General features: G+C 39.6%; 1 protein-coding gene across 2 annotated transcripts in view; it reads right to left on the bottom strand.

Moving 5' to 3' along the window:
- The window catches only part of GTF2B (general transcription factor IIB), a 38,389-nt gene that overhangs the window by 9,332 nt on the left and 5,265 nt on the right, over positions 1-23,792 (bottom strand). For both annotated transcript variants that reach the window (NM_001132703.1, XM_054527780.2), the window contains 1 exon segment: positions 1,735-1,868. In NM_001132703.1, the coding sequence (NP_001126175.1) occupies positions 1,735-1,868 (134 nt within the window).

The raw sequence follows: 23,792 nt of genomic DNA, 5'->3' as shown, positions 1-23,792 counted from the left end.
CACCTGTAATACCAGCACCTTGGGAGGCCGAGGTAGGTGGATCACTTGAGCCCAAGAATTGGGACAAGCCTGGGCAACATGGCAAAACTTTGTCTCTACAAAAAATACAAAAATTAGCCATGTGTCGTGGCCCACACCTGTGGTCTCAGTTACTTGGGAGGCCGAGGTGGAAGGATCGCTTCGGCCTGGGAGGTGGAGGTTGCAGTGAGACGAGATCATGCTACTGCTGCACTCCCACTTTAGCGACAGTGTTAGACCGTCTCAAAAACAAAACAGACTATACAGGGTTCGGCATGGTAAACTCATGCCTGTAATCCCAGCGCTTTGGGTGCCTGAGGCAGGAGGACTGCTGAAGACCAGGAGTTCAAGACCTGCCTGGACAAGAGTCTCACTCTGTTGCCCAGGCTGGAGTGCAGTGGCACGATCTCAGCTCACTGCAACCTCCACCTCCCAGGTTCAAGCAATTCTTTGCCTCAGGCTCCTGAGTAGCTGAGATTACCGGCGCCCATCACCATGTCTGGCTAATTTTTGTATTTTTAGTAGAGACGGGGTTTTGCCATCTTGGCCAGGCTGGTCTTGAACTCCTGATCTCCACCCACCTCGGCCTCCCTAAGTGCTGGGATTACAGGCATGAGCCACTGTGCCCAGCCAGACAAATTTTAAACAAGACTTCTTTGAAAAAAAAAAAAAAAGAAAAAACAGACTATGCAATAGTATACATGAAGTTATAAAATGGTGCCTACTTCCTTGATTAGCCCTCAGTAATACTGTCACTATTACTTCCAACTCAGATAACAGAGTGAGAGTCAGGCTGCCAAGAAAACTATACTATTGCCTTACATAATAATAGCAGCTACCACTCACTGAGCACACAGTATAGAGAGCAGGTTATATAAATACTTTACATACATTCTCATGAAACCCTCAAAAACTCTATAAGTACTCTTATTCTCATTTTACAGATGAGAAATGTAAAGTTTAGGTAAGTCATAAATTCACTAATACCAGAAAAGAGGTTACACTAACCTCCCATTTATCTTAAGTGGTATATAGAGAAAAGAGAAGACATTCTTTTTTTTTTTTTTTTTGAGACAGAGTCTCACTCTGTTGCCCAGGCTGGAGTTCAGTGGCGCGATCTTGGCTCACTGCTGCAACCTCTGCCTCCTGGCTTCAAGCAATTCTCCTGCCTCAGCCTTACGAGTAGCTGGGACTACAGGTGCCCGCCACCAAGCCTGGCTAATTTTTCTATTTTCCTTTTTTTTTTGTAGTAGAGATGGGGTTTTACCATATTTGCCAGACTGGTCTCGAACTCCTGACTTGTGATCTGCCTGCCTTGGCCTTCCAAAGTGCTGGGATTACAGGTGTGAGCCACGATGCCCAGCCGTGGCTTGGCATCAAGAATATCAAGAGAAGACATTCTTGATATTCAAAGAATATATCAATATTAACTCATGAAGGCCACACTACACTCATTTTTCCTATGTATACAAAATGTCATTTATGAAAAAAAGGCCCGATATAAAGGCTCTATAATTTTGATTTAATGGTCTTCCCCACTTTAAGATGGAATACACACACAAGTTAGCCATCATTCACAATGATATTACTGGCAAATCTTATTAGACAGGTCAAGATTCCCCATTGGTGCAGTGACTGATACTTTTGCAAAGTTCCCAAACTCTCAGGTCTATGGTCACTCTGCAATTGGTATTTCCTGCCAAATGGACTTATTACCTTGCCAATCATGGTAGACAAATCTCCGTCACTCAGAAGAGGATTCTGAGAATCACCAACTCGAGATGGATCTTTTGTTGCTTTGTCATTGCTGAAAGTTCGCCATTCAGATCCCACATCGATAACCCGGTCACCTAAGAATATAAGCACATATCTGAATCATTTTGTCAAGATAGGGTTTACTTAACTACACTGTCCAATGCCCAACTAAGCCATTTTATTCCCAGGAAATCTCAACATGGACATCTAGGACCAAGCTTAAATATCACATTTCAGACATTTGTCCTAAAGCATTCCTTTAACTATTGTGCCAGTCTAACAATAATCCTCTTGAAACATTATGCTATGATATTCTAACTCTTGGAAGAAAAAGTATTAGTCAAAAGTAGCAAAGTACAGCTATTCATATGTGATGCAAAGGTAAACCAATGTAATAATGATTAAGAACCAGATTTTGCACAAAATTTGCAACAGGCATGGGAAAAAAACAGAAAACATTTTTTAGAATGGTATTAATGCAAATAATTTCATATTAAAATGTCACTAAGTTTGTGTGGGAAATGCTTCGCAGAAAATAAGCCTAAGCTTTTGTTTCAAAATAACAATCTGATGAAAAATATATCTGGCCAAATAATTTATACAGAATAAACTTCAAGCCTAGAATCAGTGAGAAGAGAGCCTGGTAGGCCAACTTTTCTCTTTAAGCAAAGAGGCAGCATCTAAATATATCATGTCCAATAAAAGCAGACGCAAGTAAACCTCATTAATTACTGTTTTGGTGAGAAAGCTCAATGTCTGGCAATACCTTCAGAGTAGACAAAAGTTAACATTGAATACTTAACACATACTACTCACTGTGCCCTTTTGTAAATGTTCTCACTTAATCTTCACAGCCTTATAAAGGTAGGTACCAATTTTATTGCCACTTAACAAATAAGATTAACTAACCTAAGATCACATAGCTAGAACTGAAACGCACATCAGAGACTGTTCTACACTCCAATTGCAAAACATGAGCTTTTTCAGTGAAGTGTGATGAAGCTGAAAGTAGGAAGGAACCAGACCATTTCATCTTTGTGTATACGCAGCAAGCAGAAAGAAACAAATGGCAGAAACCAGTTACTGCAGCAATTAGAAGTTACGGTATTAGCAGTCAATTAATATAATAGTCAGGAGTGTGAACTCTGCCCTTTGCTGTTTAGCCTTGGAATATTACTTCATTTCTATGTCTTTATTACCTCAGCTCTAAAATTCTCCTTAACCTCATATTTTAAAGATTATAAAGACTAAATAAGCTATTATAATACCCATGTATAGTGCATGTAAACTGCTTAAAAAGTAGTACTAAGTGCTCAATATTCACTATTTACTGCTATGAAAATCAGAAAGATAGCAAATATTCTGAGTTTCTCCTTTTTTGTGGGGATGATAAGGGAGACGCATCAGTTTAAAACATTAATCTCCAGCCGGGTGTGGTGGCTCACGCCTGTAATCCCAGCACTTTGGGAGGCCTAGGCGGGCGGATCACCTGAGGTCAGGAGTTTGAGACCAGCCTGACCAAGATGGAGAAACCCTGTCTCTACTAAAAATACAAAATTAGCTGGTCATGGTGGCACATGCCTGTAATCCCAGCACTTTGGGAGGTCCAGGCGGGCTGATCACCTGGTTGGGAGTTCGAGACCAGCCTGACCAACACGGAGAAACCCTGTCTCTACTAAAAATACAAAATAGCTGGGCGTGGTGGCGCACGCCTGTAATCCCAGCTACTCAGGAGGCTGAGGCAGGAGAACTGCTTGAACCTGGGAGGTGGAGGCTGTGGTGAGCCGAGATCGCAACAAGAGGGTAACAAGAGTGAAACTCCATCACAAAAAAAGAAAAAAAAAACATTAATCTCCATAGAAGACTTTAAAAGTTTCCAAGTGCTCTGCTACGTATTTGATCAGGAGGACAGCAAAGAACAGAGAAAACGGAAGGAATTCCACCTAGACCATGCTAACTTTTTAATTTTTTATATAAAAATTAATTTAAATGCTCATAAACAACCAGAGTATAGTGATCGTATAATCTTAGTGATAGATTCAAAAAAAGGCTGGGCACGGTGGTTCACACCTGTAATCTTAGCACTTTGGGAGGCTTAAGCAGGAAAATCACATGAGCCCAGGAGTTCAAAACCAGGCTGGGCAACATGGTGAAACCCTGTCTCTACAAAAAAATACAAAAACAAATTAGCTGGGCGTGGTGGCATGTGCCTGTAGGGAGGCTGAGGTGGGAGGATCACCTGAGCCCAGGAGGTTGAGGCTGCAGGGAGCCATGATTATACCACTGCACTCCAGCCGAGGTGAGGGAGACCCTGTCTAAAGTAAGCAAATGCCCAAGAGAATGATTCATTCCTGAAGCCTCTAACAAAATTTTTCTTTTTTCTTTTCCTTTTTTTCAGACAGGGTCTCACTCTGTTGCCCAGGTTTGAGTATAGTGGTGCAATTTTGGCTCACTGCAGCTTTTGCCTCTGGGGCTCAAGCAATACTTCCACCTTAGCCTCCTGAGCAGCTACAGATATGCACCACCACTGCCTGGCTAATTTTTGTATTTCTTGTAGAGACAGGGTTTTGCCATGTTGCCCAGGCTAGTCGTGAACCCCTAGGCTCAAGCAATCCACTCACCTCGGCCTCCCCAAGTGCTGGGATTACAGGGGTGGGCCACCATGCACAACAGAAAAACTTTTCTTTAAACAACTGAATCACCAAGGTAAAAGCGGATTATCAGTTGGACTACTATGTGTCCACATTACAAAGGGATTGAGATTAGAGGCAGAGTTCCCATGTGCCATCCCTGTATGCAAGGAGAACACCCAAGGAAGGCAGAAGCAGGACGGTAAGTTAGAAGGCAATTTTAATACATCACACATTGAGCAGGTGGCCCGAAACAAGGAGAAAAGCGTTAGATGGATGGCATTACAAGGATTTATCTGTTTCCTCTTCCTCATAATAAACATCCCTAAACTTAGGAAGCAATTTGAATTATACAGATTTTAAAAAGATACTTAAAGGTATCATAAATTGTCATTGTGCACTGAAACCTTACCAAACCACTGTGCAGTGAGTACTATTTACCAACAAGCCCATGTCTCAAAGAGATCACACTAAAGAGATAAATTTTTCTTCCTTTTTAGAAAATACTAGCTCACTAAAAGATATGTTAGAAAAAAATTACCTGCATTCCCAATACCCAGTGATGACCACTATATTTTCATATACGCTCTGTGTTTTTCGTTCATATGTATGCACCTATGTTTTCCTAAAATTTAAATATTGTGCCTGTTTCATGACAAGCTCTTTTCACTAAATTTATCATAAACACCGGCATGGTATTTTTAGACAGAATTTAGTACCTTTAATAGCATCCACCAACTGAAGTGATACCATGGTGTTCCCATGCACTTATGTTTTCAAGGAGAGAAAAGACAATCTAACTTTCCTATTTGGCAAAATAAAAACACAAACATGCATAGAACAAAAATAACTGTGGTCTTCAAACCCAGAGTTACTAAATTTTAAGCTAAAAAAATCATCAAATGTCATCAATAATTTGCAATATTTTTATTAACATAGATGAATGTATCAAGAGAATGGCATAAATGAAAAGGCAGGAAGGTATGCCCACATCTTTTAAGTCTCTCTAGAAATCTAAAGACAAACCATTAGTTAGCTAAGATGCTTCATTTCATAGCATTTTCTGAAATACCTTACCATGAGTTTCATTTGCTGCCTACTTTATACTGTTTTTATAAAGACAAGATGGATTTTTTATTTTTTTTAGATGGATTATTTTAAGGTAGTATAGTATAAATAGAAAACGCAACACTGGGTGGTGATGTAATTTTTCCACATACGTAGGAATGATCTAAATGACTCGTTCAAGAATCTGTGGTTTGTGCTAAGAACCATTCCCTCTTTTTATATTTAACTACTCAAAAGAGCATTCATAAGGAATGAAGTTTCCAAAATAACTAAATTAGCATACCATGCAACTACAACTAGTCCAGCAGATTAAGTGCATGAGTAACAAGAAATAGGGCAAGTCCATTCAGAAAAAATTAGAACACATAAAGAATTTTCATTTGAAGAAAATCTAAATGGAGTAGTATTTTTAAAAGTTGCTCTGGAAGAAAGCTGCAAGACAAAATGTTTTCAAGGGCTAAGTGGTACAAGGCAGCCATGCCTGGGTATAATTTATAGTCAACTTTTGAAAAGGAAGAAGCCAGCCAATTAGCAAATACACAAAACTTCACATATCCTTTAGTCTTCTAGAAACAGAGAAACATATGAATTTCCACTAGTTTCCTTCTTAACCACACACTGTAGTCTATGTGAAGATTTATAGTATCAAAGAAAACTTACACTACTCTAATACATATATATGCACGACTCCTCCCTCCACCTAGAGTGTGACCTTTAACACTTTTAATCAAGTTCCCCATCCAAAAGAGTAAACGCACCCAATACGTGTATTTATGTATTTCACACATGTATTAGCTCTCAATCCATATATTAGAGTGGTGTCTAAAGAGTATTAACTGAAACATCTTACCATATTCTGAAGAGAATACGAATTCCATCTCTATTTTTCAAGAAGAAACCGAGAGTAATTGTCAAAAGTCACTTGCAACAGTTTCAAGTGGTTTAGTCACTTGGCACCTACCTTACAATCTGGCAATTCTACTCTTAAGTACAGTTGGCCTGCTGTATCTGTGTATTCTGCATCCACGGATTCAACCAACCAGATTGAAAACATTTGGAGAAAAAATATGCCTGTACTGAACATGTACAGACATTTTTTTCTTGCTATTATTCCCTGAGCACAGTATAAACATTTACACAGCATTTACACTACGTAAGTAATCTAAAGATGATTTAAAGTATATGGGAGGATGTGCATAGGCAAATACTATGTCATTTTGTATCAGAGACTAGAGCATCTGCAAATTTTGGTATGCAAGGGAGGTCCTGGAACCAGTCCCCCAGATACTGAGGGATGGAGTGAGTGCATTTACCCATTAGAAACAACCCATCAACAGAAAAATGTGTACAATGGAATATTCTTCAGTAAATAAACTACTGATATATGCAATAACAAATATATCTCAAAACTTTTTGAAATTTTTTTGAAATTATTTCAAGCCAAAAATATCAGTCACAAAAAATATCAGTCACAAAAAATGAGATCATACTATATGATCTCATTCACATGAAGTTGAAAAAAACGGGAAAATAATCTATGAGAACAGAAATCAGTTCAGTGGCTATTGCTGGGTGGGAGTGATTGGCAAGTGGCATAAAATGACTTCTTCCCGCCCCCCCCCCGGAGATGGAGTCTCACTCTTTCACCCAGGCTGGTGTGCAGTGGCACGATTTCGACTCACTGCAACCTCTGCCTCTGAGGTTCAAGTAATTCTCCTGCCTCAGCTTCCCGAGTAGCTGGGATTACAGGCGCCTGCCACCACGTCCGACTAATTTTTGTATTTTTAGTAGAGATGGGGTTTCACCAGGTTTGCCAGGCTGGTGTCAAATTCCCGACCTTGTGATCCATCCGCCTCGGCCTCCCAAAGTGCTGGGATTACAGGTATGAGCCACTGTGCCCAGCCAAAATGACTTTTTTTTTTTTTTTTTTTTTTTGAGATGGAGTTTCGCCCTGTCACCCAGGCTGGAGTGCAGTGGCACAATCTTGGCTCATTGCAAGCTCCACCTCCCGGGTTCACGCCCTTCTCCTGCCTCAGCCTCCTGAGTAGCTGGGACTACAGGCGCCCGCCACCACGCCTGGCTAATTTTTGTATTTTTAGTAGAGACAGCGTTTCACTGTGTTAACCAGGATGGTCTCGATCTCCTGACCTCGTGATCTGCCCGCCTCGGCCTCCCAAAGTGCTGGGATTACAGGCGTCAGCCACCATGCCAGGCTGCCAAAATGACTTCTAAGGTGAGAGAAACGGTCTTTGTATCTTGATTAGGGTGTGGGTTACACCAGTAAGTGCACTGTCAAAATTCAAACTATGTTTTATTGTATGCAATTACAGCTCAATAAATTAAAAATTATAAACTCATTCCCACTAATATACTACTGATTTTGAATTAAATGACACCAAACCTATATATTATTTTGGGAATCATAGGACAATTCTTATCTTCTTCAACAAGGGAATACTCTTTCCTCAAGGTCTTCTTTCAGATTTCAAAGTATGATGTATGCCACGCTTAAGACTAGACCTAGATTTTTTTATGTTAAAAATCTCATTTTCTAATTACTAATTGCTATATTTTATATGCTTGAATTCAGTCACTTTTAATAGACTATTAATTTTTTAAATTTGACTATTCTAGATAGAGAACCCCATCAGTGGCAAAAAACATATTCCATTTCCAATGCTTAACTTTCATTTATATTTTATATCTAAAGCACTAGTCAAAACTTTCAAAACAATGCTCTTGATTTTAAACTGAAACATTTCAACATTATGCATACAATTGAAACAGTGTATTAAAGCATTATTCTACTCTAAGTATCTTAAATAGGAGTAAGTGTTGAGTTTATTAAATGTCTGTCTTCCTACCAGACCACTGTGTTTCTTACACAGTCTTTTTTTTTTTTTTTGAGACGGAGTCTCGCTCAGTCACCCAGGCTGGAGTGCGGTGGTGCAATCTCGGCTCACTGCAACCTCCACCTCCTAGGTTCAAGCGATTCTCCTGCCTTGGCCTCCTGAGTAGCTGGGACTACAGGCATGTGCCACCACGCCTGGCTAATTTTTGTATTTTTAGTAGAGACGGGGTTTCACTATATTGCCCAGGCTGCTCTCGAACTCCTGGCCTCATGTTACCCGCCCGCCTTGGCCTCCCAAAGTGCTGGGATTACAGGTGTGAGCCACTGTGCCCAGCCCAGATTGTCTTATGTTGTAAAAAGCTAACCACAGTTGTTTGAGAGTTATTATACTTTAATACTTATGTGTTAGGATAAGTCAAGTTATACTGGAGTAACAATTTTAAAAGCTCAGTGGCTTAAAATGAAGGTTTATTTCTTATTCACATTACATGTCTATAAAGAGATAACTTTATGGAAGCTTCTTACACCATCCTTATTCAAGGTGACAGGATCTTTATCACCTGAGATATTGCCAGTTACCATGGATGGGGGAAGGGAATGTGGGAAGTTACACACAGACTTAATAATGGCTTCTGACCAAAAGTGACACTAACATTTCCACTCACATGCCACTGGCCAAAGTCAGTCAAGTGGTCATGCTTCAAAGGGGAGAAATACAATTACATCATATACCCTAAAGGAGAACCAAAAATATTAAGTGAATAGTCATTAGTGCTGTTCCAAGTGACAATTAACAAAGATAATTTGGCACTGTATTTTGGAGATTTATGTATAAAGTCGTAAAAAAGATTGCTCTTTTTATTATTATGCTTTTTGAGATAGAGTTTCACTCTTGTTGGCCAGGCTGGAGTGCAATGGGGTAATCTCGGCTCATGCCAACCTCCGCCTTGCAGGTTCAGGCAATTCTCCTAATTCAGCCTCCCGAGTAGCCGGGATTACAGGCATCCACCACCACGCCCGGCTAATTTTTTGTATTTTTAGTACAGACAGGGTTTCACCACGTTGGCCAGGCTGGTCTCGAACTCCTGACCTCAGGTAATCCACCCACCTCAGCCTCCCAAAGTGCTGGGAATACAGGCGTGAGCAATTGCATCCAGCCCAGAAGATTGTTCTATGGCTTCCTTTTTTTTTTGTACCAAATGACAAACTGAAGAATTAGGGATAATTTCATTGTATTTCAGCAACTGTCACAGAGAAGTAATCTGTCAATATGATTTTAGGTCCTTTGAAAGTAACCTTTTTAGGCTGGGTGCAGAGGCTCACGCCTGTCATCCTAGCACTTTGGGAGGCCAAGGTGGGTGGATCACCTGAAGTCAAGAGTTTGAGACAAGCCTGACCAACATGGTGAAACCCGGTCTCTACTAAAAATACAAAATTAGACGGGCATGGTGCTGCATGCCTGCAACCCCAGGTACTTGGGAGGCTGAGGAGGAGAACTGCTTGAACCTGGGAGGTACAGGTTGTGGTGAGCCGAGATCATGCCATTGTACTCCAACCTGGGCAACAAGAGTGAAACTCCATCTCAAAAAAAAAAAAAAAAAAAGTAACCTTTTTACTGGTTCGTTGCAAGTCTCTATTAATATAATTTTTTAAATATTAAAAGGATGCAATCCCCAGTGGTATGCACAATTCTTGATTTGTAGCCCTAAGCTCTCCTGCTAAGAATGTAAAGTTTTATTCTCTTTTATCTTTAATACTTTACCTTACTCACCTGGATCTTCAAGTAGTACCACAATGGGTACCTTGTCTTACTAACTTAACAGATATCTTGTCTTCTTGCACACTGTGGGTGTGTCTCAGGTTTGTTCTCTGCTTTACTGATTTAGTTTTTTAGAGTGTTAAGTCTGCTAATTATCACCTAAAAACCAGTTTTATTGTGTCTGTCTCCTTGTACTGTGTTACTTTTTTCTGACATTTAATAGAAATCTTCCATAGTATTTCAATAATGGACCCTTTAGCTCACTGATCACATTGGTTTCTGTAACTTTCTCTGAGTAATTAAACTATGTTAGGGGCACAGTTTTCTGCTAAGTCCATAGGATCCCTGTTTCTCTTTATTATAGTTTTATATTCACAAGCCTCATATTGATTTTTAAGCTTATTCATCCTATAATAAAGAATTGTCAATCCAATCCAGAAAATCTTCCAACATCACTAACACCAGTACTCTCAGTCTTTATGGGCATTAGCACAGTCCCTAAGCAGACTAACAGATGACCCAAACAAGAGAAACTTCCCACCAGATTCCATTAAGTACTTTTTTTTTTTGAGACAGTCTCGCTGTGTCGCCCAGGCTGGAGGGCAGTGGCACTATCTCGACTCACTGCAACCTCCACCTCCCGAGTTCAAGCGATTCTCCTTTCTCAGCCTTCTAAGTAGCTGGGATAACAGGCGTGCACCACCACGCCAGGCTAATGCCCGGCTAATTTTTGTATTTTTGGTAGAGACGAGGTTTCAACACGTTGGTCAGGCTGGTCTCAAACTCCTGACCTCGTGATCCGCCCGCCTCGGCCTCCCAAATTGCTGGGATTACAGGCGTGAGCCACCGCGCCTGGCCAGGATTCCCGAAGTTTTTAAGGAAGGACATACAGGTAGGGTTGCTATAATTAAATAAAAAATAGTAGTGACTTAAACAAGACAGAAGCTTCTCATGTTAACAGTCCACACTTAACAGGCCTAGGCTAGTATGACCCAAGCTCCTTCTATCTTTTTGATAAGTTATCCTCACTATGGCTTGCATTTTGTAGCATAGGACAGCTGTTGGTAATTTCCTTTATCATGTCTGCATTCTAGCTATTGGGAAGGAAAAAAAGTAAGGATACATCTTTTCTTATGGCAGAATCTAGAGCTGTACACATCTCTTCTAATACTTACAAACCCACTGGTCAGAACTTAACCACATGGCGTACCTAGCTACAAGGGAAACTGGGAAATAGGGTCTAGGTGAGCAGCCACATACATGCCCATGTAAAACTCAGGGACTCTTACTAATTAAAGAATGGGGAAATGGATGTTGGCAAATAACCAGCAGTCTCAGCTATAAGGAATAATAGGATGGGGGAGATGAGAAGTGAGAAAGAATGTCCAGAAAAATCAGGGTACTCTGCCTCATATTCTGAAGGGAATCGCAAACAAAAACAAATTAAACAGACATGTATCCTCTTTACCGTGCAAGCAATTGGAAATCCAACCAAAGGTATTTCATAGTACAATGTGAAAACCAGAAGGGCTTATCGTGCAGGGGAAATTGCAACACACCAAAAGCAGCCAGGAAGTAAATACTGAGGAGGGTCTGATTTTCTAGCCTGACCTAGACTCTTAGAGTGTTTTTGCTTCTTATTTCTTATTGCAATTTAATAAAGGCATTTAAAATTTTGTTTTATTTTTTGGAGGTGGGGTCTTGATCTGTCACCCAGGCTAGAGTGCAGTGACACAATCATATCACTGCAGCCTCAAACTCCGGGGCTCAAGCGATTCTCCCTAGCTACTTGGGGGAACTAATTCCCCCAAGTAGCTAGGACTATAGGCTTGCGCCACCACACACAGCTAATTAAATTTTTTTTTTTTTTTTTTTTTTTTTTACAGACACCATCTCGCTACATTGCCTACGCTGGTCTTGAACTCCTGGCCCCAAGTGATCCTCCCACCTCAGCCTCCTGAGTTATCAGCATTACAGCACAAACCCCTGGCTCCTCATAAAGGAATTTTTAAAAACAGGAACATGAAGAGGAATTTCCCAGAATTTCAATTCTTTCTGCTGTCTTCCTGGAAACTAATCTTAACCACTGTGGCATACAACCTGTAGTAGAGAATTCAGAAGTAGAAGTCTCAGAATAAACCCAAATTACTTGTCTTCACAGGCTCATTTAGTTTACAAACTACGTATGTTGTCAAATGTGCTGGTAAGTCTAAAAGTTCAAGAATCTGAACATATTATTATTCAAGGTGGACAAACTCTAAACATCAAATATTTTTACATTTCAAGTAAAAAAAAAAAATCCAAGGTACTTTGGAAAACTATTTTAAGTCAACATGCTGTAAACAGTCTAATGTTGATGATGAAATGTATCATTAGCTTCCACACTTTCTGTGGTCATTTAATCCTTTCTACCATTCCTTCTCATGACATGTCAAATAATCCTAATTTTTAGTCTAGGGTCACTATACATTCTTATTGAAATCTTGCATTAGACAATTTTGAAGAGAATGCTGACCAAGAGATACTTTATAAAGAAATACTATTAATAATACAGCAAGTCTCTAAATCACCAGTCTCTAAATCACAGTTTATGTTGCCATAAATTGAGTAGGAACTCAACATGAATTATCTCCTAGAAACAAAGCATATCACAGTTTATTTCCCAGACCAGCCCATAAAAGCCTACTTTGCCCCTGATGTTTAGACTGTAAAGAAAACTGTTCAAGGTGATAGTAGAAAACAGTGAGGAAAATATATTGTAAGCTCCATCCCTGGATATCTTATTACATTTCAATTTTCCTCAAATACAAGTAGGTCGATACGAGCAGCAGCATCTAAGATGAGGAGCTGATGCACTGGTTGAAGGTGTATCCTAAATTTGGCCACAATAAATTTGGCCACTCACTCACTACTACTGTTTAGGCCTCTATCCTATGGCATAGGTTTCTCTTTCTCTTTACTTGGAATCATTTTCTCTTGATAAATCCTTATTCATTCTTACAAACTATGCTTCACTCGAAATTCAACAGTACTATCTTCAGGATGTCACCATACTTGGAAGATCTGTAATGTAGCTTTTACCGCGGATGCCGTATTAAGTTACCCTACTGTCTTTCATACACTATCCAAAGAGTTGCTCCAGGGTTTGCTTACAGCATTCTTATCTTTCTATCACTCTCAGTAACCAACCAGCACAGTGCTTAACTGAGACATATGGTAAAAAAAAGGTTTTTAAGTCCCATAGACCTGGATTTATGTGGCTCTGTCACTTACAAGATGGGAATCTTGAGCTAGTTACCTAAGCACTCTGAGTCTCAGTTTCCCCTTCTGTAAAATGGAAACAAACCAGCTCGAAGGGCAGTCTGCTACTCAAGTAGTTAATGAGTAATTTTTTGATGTTTAAGAGAAAAATTGCACCCAAATTAAAAGCTGTAAATTAGGCAAGAAGGCTGTGTCTAAAGGCTTACAAGGGATGCCAAAGAAATAACTTGTAAGTGAATACAAATATGTTTGTTTTAAAAACTTAACTCAGCCATATTAAACGAAACCTGATTTTTTCCTTTAGGAAACACTGTTAATGCTAATTGAAAGATGGTAACCCAATAATCTTTAACATACTATAATTGGAGCATTAAATATACCAGACCCACAGCAATCACTCAAACATATGTTGCAACTGACATGCTATGAAATGTGGCATCTCAGACTTAGAATCACCCTCTTTTTCTACAAGGTTAAAAAAAAAAAACAAGGGGGAAGCCGAACACAGTGCTCATGCCTGTTCTAGCACTGTGGAGTCTGGAGCAGGAGGATTGCTTGAGCCCAGGAGTTCGAGATCAGCCTGGGCAACACAGGGAGATGCTGTCTCTACAAATATTAATAATTTTTTTTAAATTAGCTGGGGGTAGTGGTATGAGCCCGCGGCAACAGCTACTTGGGAAACTGAGGCAGAAGGCTACCTGAGCCTGAGAGGCCAAGGTTGCGGTGAGCCATAATCATGCCACTAGCCTGGGCAACAGAGCGAGACCCTGTCTCAAAAAAAAAGCACTTTATCTCCACAATACGTATCAGTGAAATCTTATACTAAAACTACACTATATATTTTATACATTATTTCATTTGACTCAGCATTCTGAGATGTATGATATCTGTCTTTCATGGGTGAGGAAAAAAAGATTTATTTTACAGATGAAACAAATTAAACTTGAACAAATTATGTAACTATAGTTACACTGCTTACTAATTAGTAAAGCCAACCCTCAATTCTAGAGACACTGACTTCTAGCTATACTAGGAGCAATGGAGACACACAATTATAAAATATATGCCCCAAAGGAGTTTGCAGTGTAGGTGTGAAGACATGGAAAATATGAAGATAAAAAACCTAAACATACAAAAAATCCAAAAGAACGTGGTAAATTATAAAGTAAATAGTACAGATTTGTGTTCCTCAATATGTTACCAATGTATGACCTACATTAGAATTTCTGGGAATGGAGCCTAGAATCTTTTTAAGCACATTCCTCAGCTGACTCTTAATGCCCATTTATATATTCATATTTCAGATTCGCTGGTATAAACAATATGCAGAATGAGTTTAGTAGAAGGGAGAGGTCAAATGGACTCATTTCTCTCTTTCAAATATACCTAAGCTATTTTCCAGTATTTTCCTTACATTGCTTTTACATACAATAATTTAGATTTAAATGGTACACAAAAAAGTGGCTTTAACTAGAAATACTACTACTAGTTTCAAACAACTCCTCATTGTGAAATAATTTATAAAGTCATGATAGACCAATTTTATGTTTTAATAGCAATTATGGCAGGTTACTAAGCTAATACTTTACTGACTATAAAAATCAATTTATGGGCAATGCACAAGGTCAAATTTATGAATAAGCTGATTATCTAAATATAATAATACTGCCACCTAGTGTTCAACTTTTAAAACGACATAATCACACAATTGGAATTTGGGAAAAAACCCCCCACAAAAGAGTGCTGTTAGAACAAACAGTTTCGGCCGGACACAGTAGCTCATGCCTGTAATCCCAGCATTCTGGGAAGCCAAGGCAGGTGTATCACTTGAGGTAAGGAGTTTGAGAACAGCCTGGCCTATATGGCAAAACCCCATCTCTACTAAAAATACAAAAATTAGTTGGGCATGGTGGTGGTCACCTGTAATCCCACTACTCAGAAGGCTGAGGAAGGAGAATTGCTGGAACCTGGGAGGCAGAGGTTGCAGTGAGCCAAGATAAAGCCACCGCACTCCAACCTGGGCGACAGAGCGAGACTCGGTCTCAAAAACAAAACAAACAAACAAGCAAAGACAACTAACAGTTTCATAGTAGGAACAACAAAACTTTGCTTTAAGATTGGCCCAGGTTGGGCGTGGACATTTTGGGAGGCCGAGGCGGGTAGACTGCTTAAGGCCAGAAGTTCAAGACCGGCATGGGCAACACGGCTAAACCTCATCTCTACAAAAAATACAAAAATTAGCCAGGTGTGGTGCTGTGTGCCCATAGTCCCAGCTACTCAGGAGGCTAAGGTGAGAGGATCACTTGAACGAACCAGGGAGGTGGAAGTTGCAGTGAGTCGAGATGACTCTAGTGCACTCCAGCCTGGGTAACAGAGTGAGACCTTGTCTCAAAAATAAAAAAATAAAAAATTGGTCGTTTTAGAGTCACTACCAGTATCTCAAGGATCACTGATGAAATGGGCAGCTAATACCAAATCATAACACTTCATATGTTTCAAATAAAAATCTTGTAATTCAAATAAAAGAGAACCAATCAAACAACTATCACATGTTGAATAGCATTAACTATAGCTACAAAAATTGGAAACAAGTTTTAAGAGACACTAAATATTACACAGCTATTTAAATACTGGGGAAAAACATTATCAAAAAACAGTAAATGTGTGACAATTTGTATTTTCCAAAGACGGCAACAATATCTCCCATCCACATGTTCTTCTGCAAGGTGACCTTGTCACTACCAAATTTATGTACAGCCTATTTCTCCATTCCCTTCAACTCAGGTGGGTCCTATCATGGCTATGACGAATAGAATACTGAAGTGATCCTGTGCCAGTTCTAGGCATAACCCTTACCTACCCATGTCTAGCTTCCACTTTCTCAGAACACTTGCTCTTGAGGTATTTCTCTTAGAAGCCAACTACCACGTAGTATAAAATATGACTACCGTGAGACAACTATGGAGAAGCCCTGGAGGATGACAGATTCATGTGCGGAGGTCAAGGAGCACGGAGGAACCAGAAATGCAAGTGAAGAAGTTATCATAGAAGCAGATCTTACAGGTCCAGCCAGTGCCAACTGCCCAGATAAGTCCTTCCCAAATGACTGACTTATAAAATCATGAGCAAAATAAAATGGTTGTTGTAAGCCACTAAGTTTTGAGGTAGTTTGTAATGTAACTGTAAATGAAACAAAAATTGGTTCCTGAAGTATTACGTTGCTTTAAGAAAAATAAAAAACACTTGCCTCTTGTTTTCAGATTGGTGGTGGGTGGGCCTCAAGAAGAAGGAGGTGACGGTTTGACAATGAGATAAATGTTATTAGAGGCAGGAAAAAAGGTATAAAGTATAAGATATAAGCTTATAAGATAAATATACTTTTGGTATTATGAATTATTTCATTAAAAAAGGTGACAATGGCCAGGTACGGTGGCTCATGCCTGTAATCCCAGCACTTTGGGAGGCCGAGGTGGGCGGATCACCTGAGGTTAGGAGTTCCATACCAGCCCAGCCGACATGGTGAAACCCCATCTCTACTAAAAATACAAAAAATTAGCCAGGTGTGGTGGCGGGTGCCTGTAGTCCCAGCTACTCAGGCAGGAGGCTGAGGCACAAGAATCGCCTGTACCTGGGAGGTGGAGGTTGCAGTGAGCCGAGATAGCGCCACTGCACTCCAGCCTGGGCAACAGAGTGAGATTCCATCTTAAAAAAAAAAAAAAAAAAATAGTAATGGGCTCTCTTAGTTGCTAACTCAGATGAGAGGGTGACATATGGCTCTGATTATGCAAGTTGGGCCCTATCTATGCTTAAGTTTGCTATTAAGAGGAATTAGTGACAATGGGCTGTCCTAATTTGCAAGCACAAATTAAACATTAATATAAAACTGTCCAGCTGGGCGCAGTGCCTTACACCTGTAATCCTAGCACTTTGGGAGGTCGAGGCGGGTGGATTACCTGAGGTCAGGAGTTTGAGACCAGCCTGGGCAACATGGTGAAACCCCGTCTCTACTAAAAATACAAAAAAAATTAGCTGGGCGTGGTGGCATGTGCCTGTAAATCCCTGCTACTCCGGAGGCTGAAGCAGGAGAATTGCCTGAACCTGGGAGGTGGAGGTTGCAGTGAGCAGAAATTGTGCCACCACACTCCAGCCTGGGCGACAGAGCAAGACTCCTCCATCTCAAAAAAATAAAAAATAAAAAGAAAAGAAAAAAGGGACTGTCCAAAAACAATTCTGAAAATGTTTACTGAATTAATATGGTTTAATCCAAAAAGTTTCAGACAATGTAAAAAATTTTATGGCAAGCATAATCAATCATGTATACCAAGATAATTTATTAGGAAACACTTGATGTCTGGATTCAAATTCCCATGAAAAACGGTATTTTAAATAAGAAAAAAGTCACAAATGTTATCCCTTAGTGGGTTGTAGAATATTTGCACACCTTGATTTCTTCCCCATTTTCTTAGCATAAGAGGTAAAGGCTGAACTGAGCTGGCAATAAAGAGCAGATGCCTTTAAACCAGCGAGCTGATGCAAATTCAATTACATATACAGTCACATGTTGCGTAACATTTTGGCTTAGAATGGACTATATATACAATGGTGGTCCCTTAAGATTATAATACTGTCTTTTCATTGTACCTTTTCTATGTTTCGATATATAAATACAGGAGGCACTGCCTCCAGAGAGAGCTGAACACATTCACATATATGGCAGGGTCTGTATGCACCCTGACAACTCACAGAACAATGGGATGAAAGGATACTTTCTCCCACTTTTCATAGGTAAACTGGATAAGTTAATGTACCTGAGTACCTACAAAAATGTAGTAAGTGGGGCCTGGCGCAGTGGCTCACACCTGTAATCCCAGTACTTTGGGAGGCCGACGCTGGAGATATCTCTTTGAAGCTAGGAGTTTGAGATCAGCCTGGCCAACATGGGGAAACCCCGTCTTTACTAAAATAACAAAAATTAGCTGGGAGTGGCGGTGCACACTTTTAATCCCAGCTACTCGAGTGGCTGAGGCATGAGAATCACTTGAACCTGGGAGGTGGAGGTTGCAGTGAGCCGAGATGATGCCACTGCACTCTGGCCTGGGTGACGGAGCGAGATGCTGTCTCAAAAAAAAAAAAAAGAACTAGTAAGTGAAGGTACAATTGGTCAGACATGCCCCACAAAGCCTACATTGAACTGGATGTTAAAAACACCACATATTAGAATATGAGTTTGGCCAGAAGCTCCAAAAGCCAGAATAAATACATGCTAGGTATGTATTTTTTTTTTTTTAAAAAGATACTTACCTCTGAGTTAAAACTGCCTACAGTACTCAGTACACTAACACTGTACAGCTTTGTAGCCCAGAGGCAATAGGCTATACTATGTAGCCTAGGTGTGTTGTAGACTATACCATCTAGGTTTTATTAAGTACCATCTATGATGTTCATATGATGAAATCACCTAACGATGCATTTCTCAAAACATACCCTCATCAAGTGACATATGATTTTAACGCAATCTAAATTTACTATTGATATATGACATTAATATATACATGTGTTTATGTCATATATTAATTTATACTCATGCAGTGTCATGTTCAATTTAGGTATTTCCAACTTAATTTGCTTGATGATAGTCTCAGCAAAACAGAACTTTGCTCCTAGACTCTTCTACACCTGCCCTTGTTTGGTAATGGAATGGATTCTTCGCTTACAGGATATATTACACATTTAACCACAAATATCTATGAATGAGCCTACTGTATATTTTAAAATAAGTGTTGGTTATATTTTGTGTCAGAAGAATCAGTATCAAAAAGAAATACTGTCATATATTATAGAAAGTAAGTTTTATTGGATTTTTTTTCAGACCTCAAGATTTAACATGGTGTTTGATACTAGTAAGTCAATAAAAGCAAAAACAAAATTAACTTCCTTTGGTTTCATATAGCAGAAAAGTACAAGCAAAAATTAGGAATTCCAAGCACAAGAAAGCATACAAGTCTTGTGAATTGTATCTTCCTTTTTCAGTTGATTAATCTCACTTAACTGTCTTGCTGGTTAAAGTGGAAGTAAGGCTGGTGGGAAGGCTAAAAATATAATGGGATACTTTTACATTATTTAAAAATGGGCCAGGCGCCATAGCTCACGCCTGTAAACTCAGAACGCTGGGAGGTCGAGGCAGGTGGAACACTTGAGGCCAGGAGTTTAAAACTAGCCTGGACAACATGGTGAAACCCTGTCTCTACTAAAAATACAAAAATTAGGTGGGTATGGTGGTGCATGCCTGTAATCCCAGGTACTCAGTAGGCTGAAGCACAAGAATCGCTTGAACTCCGGAGGCAGAGGCTGCAGTGAGCGGAGATCGTGCCACTGCACTCCAGCCTGGGGGACAGAGGGAGACTCTCACTCCAAAAAAAAAAAAAACAAAAAACAAAAAAAACAAACAAAAAAACGCTACAGAGGTTAGGAGAGCTAAGAAGCTGAAACTATCTTCAATCTCACGTATGTCTGTCTCACTCATACACATTATCAGTTTGATCTTAACACTGTGGAAGAACTGGAAGGCTCTCATTTAACTGAAGGGTTAAGCAAACATTTTCTGTAAAGGGTGACATAGTAAGTATTTTAGGTTTTGTGGGTCAAGAGGCAAAATTCAGGATATTAAGTAGGTACTTACATGTCTACTAATGAGGAAAATAAAATTCTCTTTTGAGGATCACATTTCACTTAATTGGAGTTCAAAGTTAACGTTCTCTATCAAAATCAATGACAAATGTTCATTTGTCAATGATGTTGTGTTAACAAGATTTTATGTATTTCACTTTCTTTTCACATAGATAAGTAATGCCAAATACCGATATTAATCCACAAGCGTATGATTTTAATTGAGCATATTTATTGCTTGGAAGGCATTTATAGAATTGTATTACATTCTTCTGATAATGGCCTTTTAACATACTGTTACACTGCAGATTAGTCACTACCAACTGAAAGTTAGATGGAACCCCCTTAACTGTACAGTGAAAACAAATTTTGAAATATGAAAATTTCCTTTGCATTTGCATTCAGGTCTGAAAAACACTGCTGAAAATACAGCTTGAGCCTGGAAAATATATCTGCTGCAAATCTATGTGGTAATGAATATCCTATTTTAACTTCTGACACCACTGGAAGTATATAAAGTATATAAAAGCAATTTGACATTACTTACGATTCAAATGTTAACTTGTGAATTGACTTTACTGCACTTTATGTTTCACAGAAAAGCAGTATTTTGCCTTGTAACTCTATGATGAATTCATTAAGACATATTAGCAAGTTTGCAGCAAAAGCTAATTTTCAAAACCATTCAGTGTTCAACAGTAGTAGCCGAAGGCAGTACTGATTCAGAAAAATCTTACTCTTGGCCCGAGTTGAGAAAAATCACAACAAAACTTTGCTACTGCTAAGTCACCAGATTAGTGTGTCATTAAGACAAGTCACCCTAACAGTATTTTGTTAGAAATATTCAGCTTCTATTTCTAACAAAAATGTCACAAAACTGGCTGAGCATGATAGCTCACACCTATAATCCCAGCACTTTGGGAGGCCAAGGCAAGAAGATCACTTGAGGCCAGGGTTCAAGACTAGCCGGGGCAACACTGTGAGACCCTATCTGTACCAAAAAATAAAAATAAAAAAATAAATAAATAAATAAATTAGCCAGGGTTCTGCTTGAGCCCAGGAGTTGAGGCTGAAGTGAGTCATGATCGCACCTCTGCACTCCAGCCTGAGAAACAGAGTGAGACTCTGTCTCAAAAAAAAGTCACAGAACTGATATTGATAGTTACGTCCACAAGAGTGAATGAAGTTCATTGTTCACAATTACTGGTTCAATAACACAAGGTAGATTAAAGTCTTCTCTAACAAAGTACTGCTGATGAATAATGTAATAAATAGGCTTTTTAAACACCTTACGTTTTCAATCTTGGCAAATCTGTCCCACTAAGTCTTCTGCTCCACGTATTTTTACTCTTATCAGTTATAATAAATCTTAACAGATCCCACTTCAGGCTATACTGAATTAACACTTTTGCAACTGCTTTGAAGCTATTTTCTCCTATAGCTGTTCCATATAGACAACTCACTGGAGCTAGTTCTTCTGTCAAGCTCAGCACTGACTTTTTTTTTTTTTTTTTTTTTTGGAGACAGAGTCTCACTCTGCCACCCAGGCTGGAGTGCAGTGGTGCAATCTCGGCTCACTGCAAACTCCGCCTCCCGGGTTCAAGCAATTCTCTGCCTCAGCCTCCCGAGTAGCTGGGATTACAGATGCCCACCACCACGTCCGGCTAATTTTTGTATTTTTAGTAGAGATGGAATTTCACCATCTTGGCCAGGCTGGTTTTGAACTCCTGAACTCATGATCCATCCGCCTCAGCCTCCGAAAGTGCTGGGATTACAGGCGTAAGCCACCGTGCCTGGCCCAACACTGACCTCTTGAATAAACAACTGCAAAGTAGCAATAACATCGATCTAGTCATCAAGAGCCAAGGAAAAATACCTGAGCTAATTTGCCTTGACTTTTAATTGACTACTGATGTTGCTCCACTGTCCTCAACTCTTCAAGCAACTGTTCTTGGTGAGATGCTAACAGTCTTAAATGAATTTATTTTCTCTGGACACATTTCTTCAGCTGTTGCAATCAAATATGAATTAACTTGTCATTGGTAAATGGCTTTCCTTGCTTGGCCAAGAAATAAGCCACTTAGAAACTTTAGTTGCTGCCTCAGTTTCATTCTTTTATTTTTGTGAAAAAAGAATGTTGTGTTAAGATATTCTATTTTACATTATTTTCTGACCATTGTTTTCCTGAGTTAGAAATATTCTGATGAGTGCTCAGTATGGTAATGTCCACGCTTACTGTATACTTTTAACACAGCTATAGTATCATTGTGTAATAAACACAATGTTTTGCCATCTAATTCAGTGACAAAATAATCCACACTCCACCATGCCTTAAAAGCATGACATTCAAAGTTAACTTTTCTTGTTTTGGTGTGATGGATATGTAATGGTAATAAAAATAAATAAATAAAATAGTGCAGTATGGCAGCATATGTGGCGATCAACATGTTGCTGAGTTATAACTGCATCACTGCAATTAGTATGCTGAGCAGCAGAACAAAAGGGATGAGAGCTGCACATGTGGTTTCTGTCGAAGCTACTAAGCTCTGCTGTTGTAATGTGAAAAGAGTCATATACACTATGTAAACAACTGAGTGTTGCTATATTCCAATAAAACTTTATAGATACCAGGCCAGGCATGGTGGCTTACACCTGTAATCCCAGCACTTTGGGAGGCCGAAGCTGGTGGATCACCTGAGGTCAGGAGTTCAAGACCAGCCTGGCCAACATGCTGAAACCCTGTCTCTACTGGAAATACAAAAAGTTAGCCGGGTGTAGTAGTGGGCGCCTGTAATCCCAGCTATTCGGGAGGCTGAGACAGGAGAATCACTTGAACCTGGAAGGCAGAGGTTGCAGTGAGCTGGGATCGCACCACGGCACTCCAGTCTGGGCAACAAAAGGGCAACAAGGGCGAAACTCCATATCAAAAAAAAAAAACTTTGGCCGGGCGCAGTGGCTCACGCCTGTAATCCCAGCACTTTGGGAGGCCAAGGCGATCGGATCACCTGAGGTCAGGAGTTCGAGACCAGCCTGACCAATGTGGAGAAACACCGTCTCTACTAAAAAAAAATATAAAATTAGCTGGGCATGGTGGCACATGCCTGTAATCCCAGCTACTTGGGAGGCTGAGGCAGGAGAATCACTTGAACCCAGGAGGCGGAGGTTGCGGTGAACCAAGATCACGCCATTGCACTCCAGCCTGGGCAACAAGAGCAAAACTGTCTCAAAAAACAAACGAAGAAAAACTTTATAGATACTGAAATTTGTATTTTCACATGTCCTAAAATATTATTTTTGATTTTTTTAACCATTAAAAAATGTAAAAGCCATAATTAGCAAATAGGCCATATATGGGTTGTACTTTGACGACCCCAGATTAAAATGTTATTATTATGAAAGGCAATACAAGATAGAAATCTGCCTCCCACGCAGACAATGGAGCCAGTCTTCTAGACTACCTAAACGTCCGCTTCCTCATCTGTAAAATGAAGATAATGGTAGTACTCACCTCACAGGTTTGTTGTGAGGATAAACTGAGTGAATATGTAAATCATTTAGAATAGTGCCTAGTATATAGTAATGTATTAGCTATTAATATTCCTTCCTCAGCAGAATATAGTTGCAAATGATTCTCAATTCCTATTAGCAACTGTATACTTTAAAACTCCCACTGTAGGTCTGAGGCAAGCAGCCTTCTCGGACCAAGTAAGACAAGTCCACAGTATGCCACTACTAATGCTTCTGTTATACTGCCCACAATCCTTCTATAATTTTCATTCTTAAG

The sequence above is a fragment of the Pongo abelii genome, chromosome 1 (genome assembly GCF_028885655.2).
Source record: "Pongo abelii isolate AG06213 chromosome 1, NHGRI_mPonAbe1-v2.0_pri, whole genome shotgun sequence".
NCBI classification, from domain to species: Eukaryota; Metazoa; Chordata; class Mammalia; order Primates; family Hominidae; genus Pongo; species Pongo abelii.
This window is presented reverse-complemented; position numbering and strand designations above follow the sequence as displayed.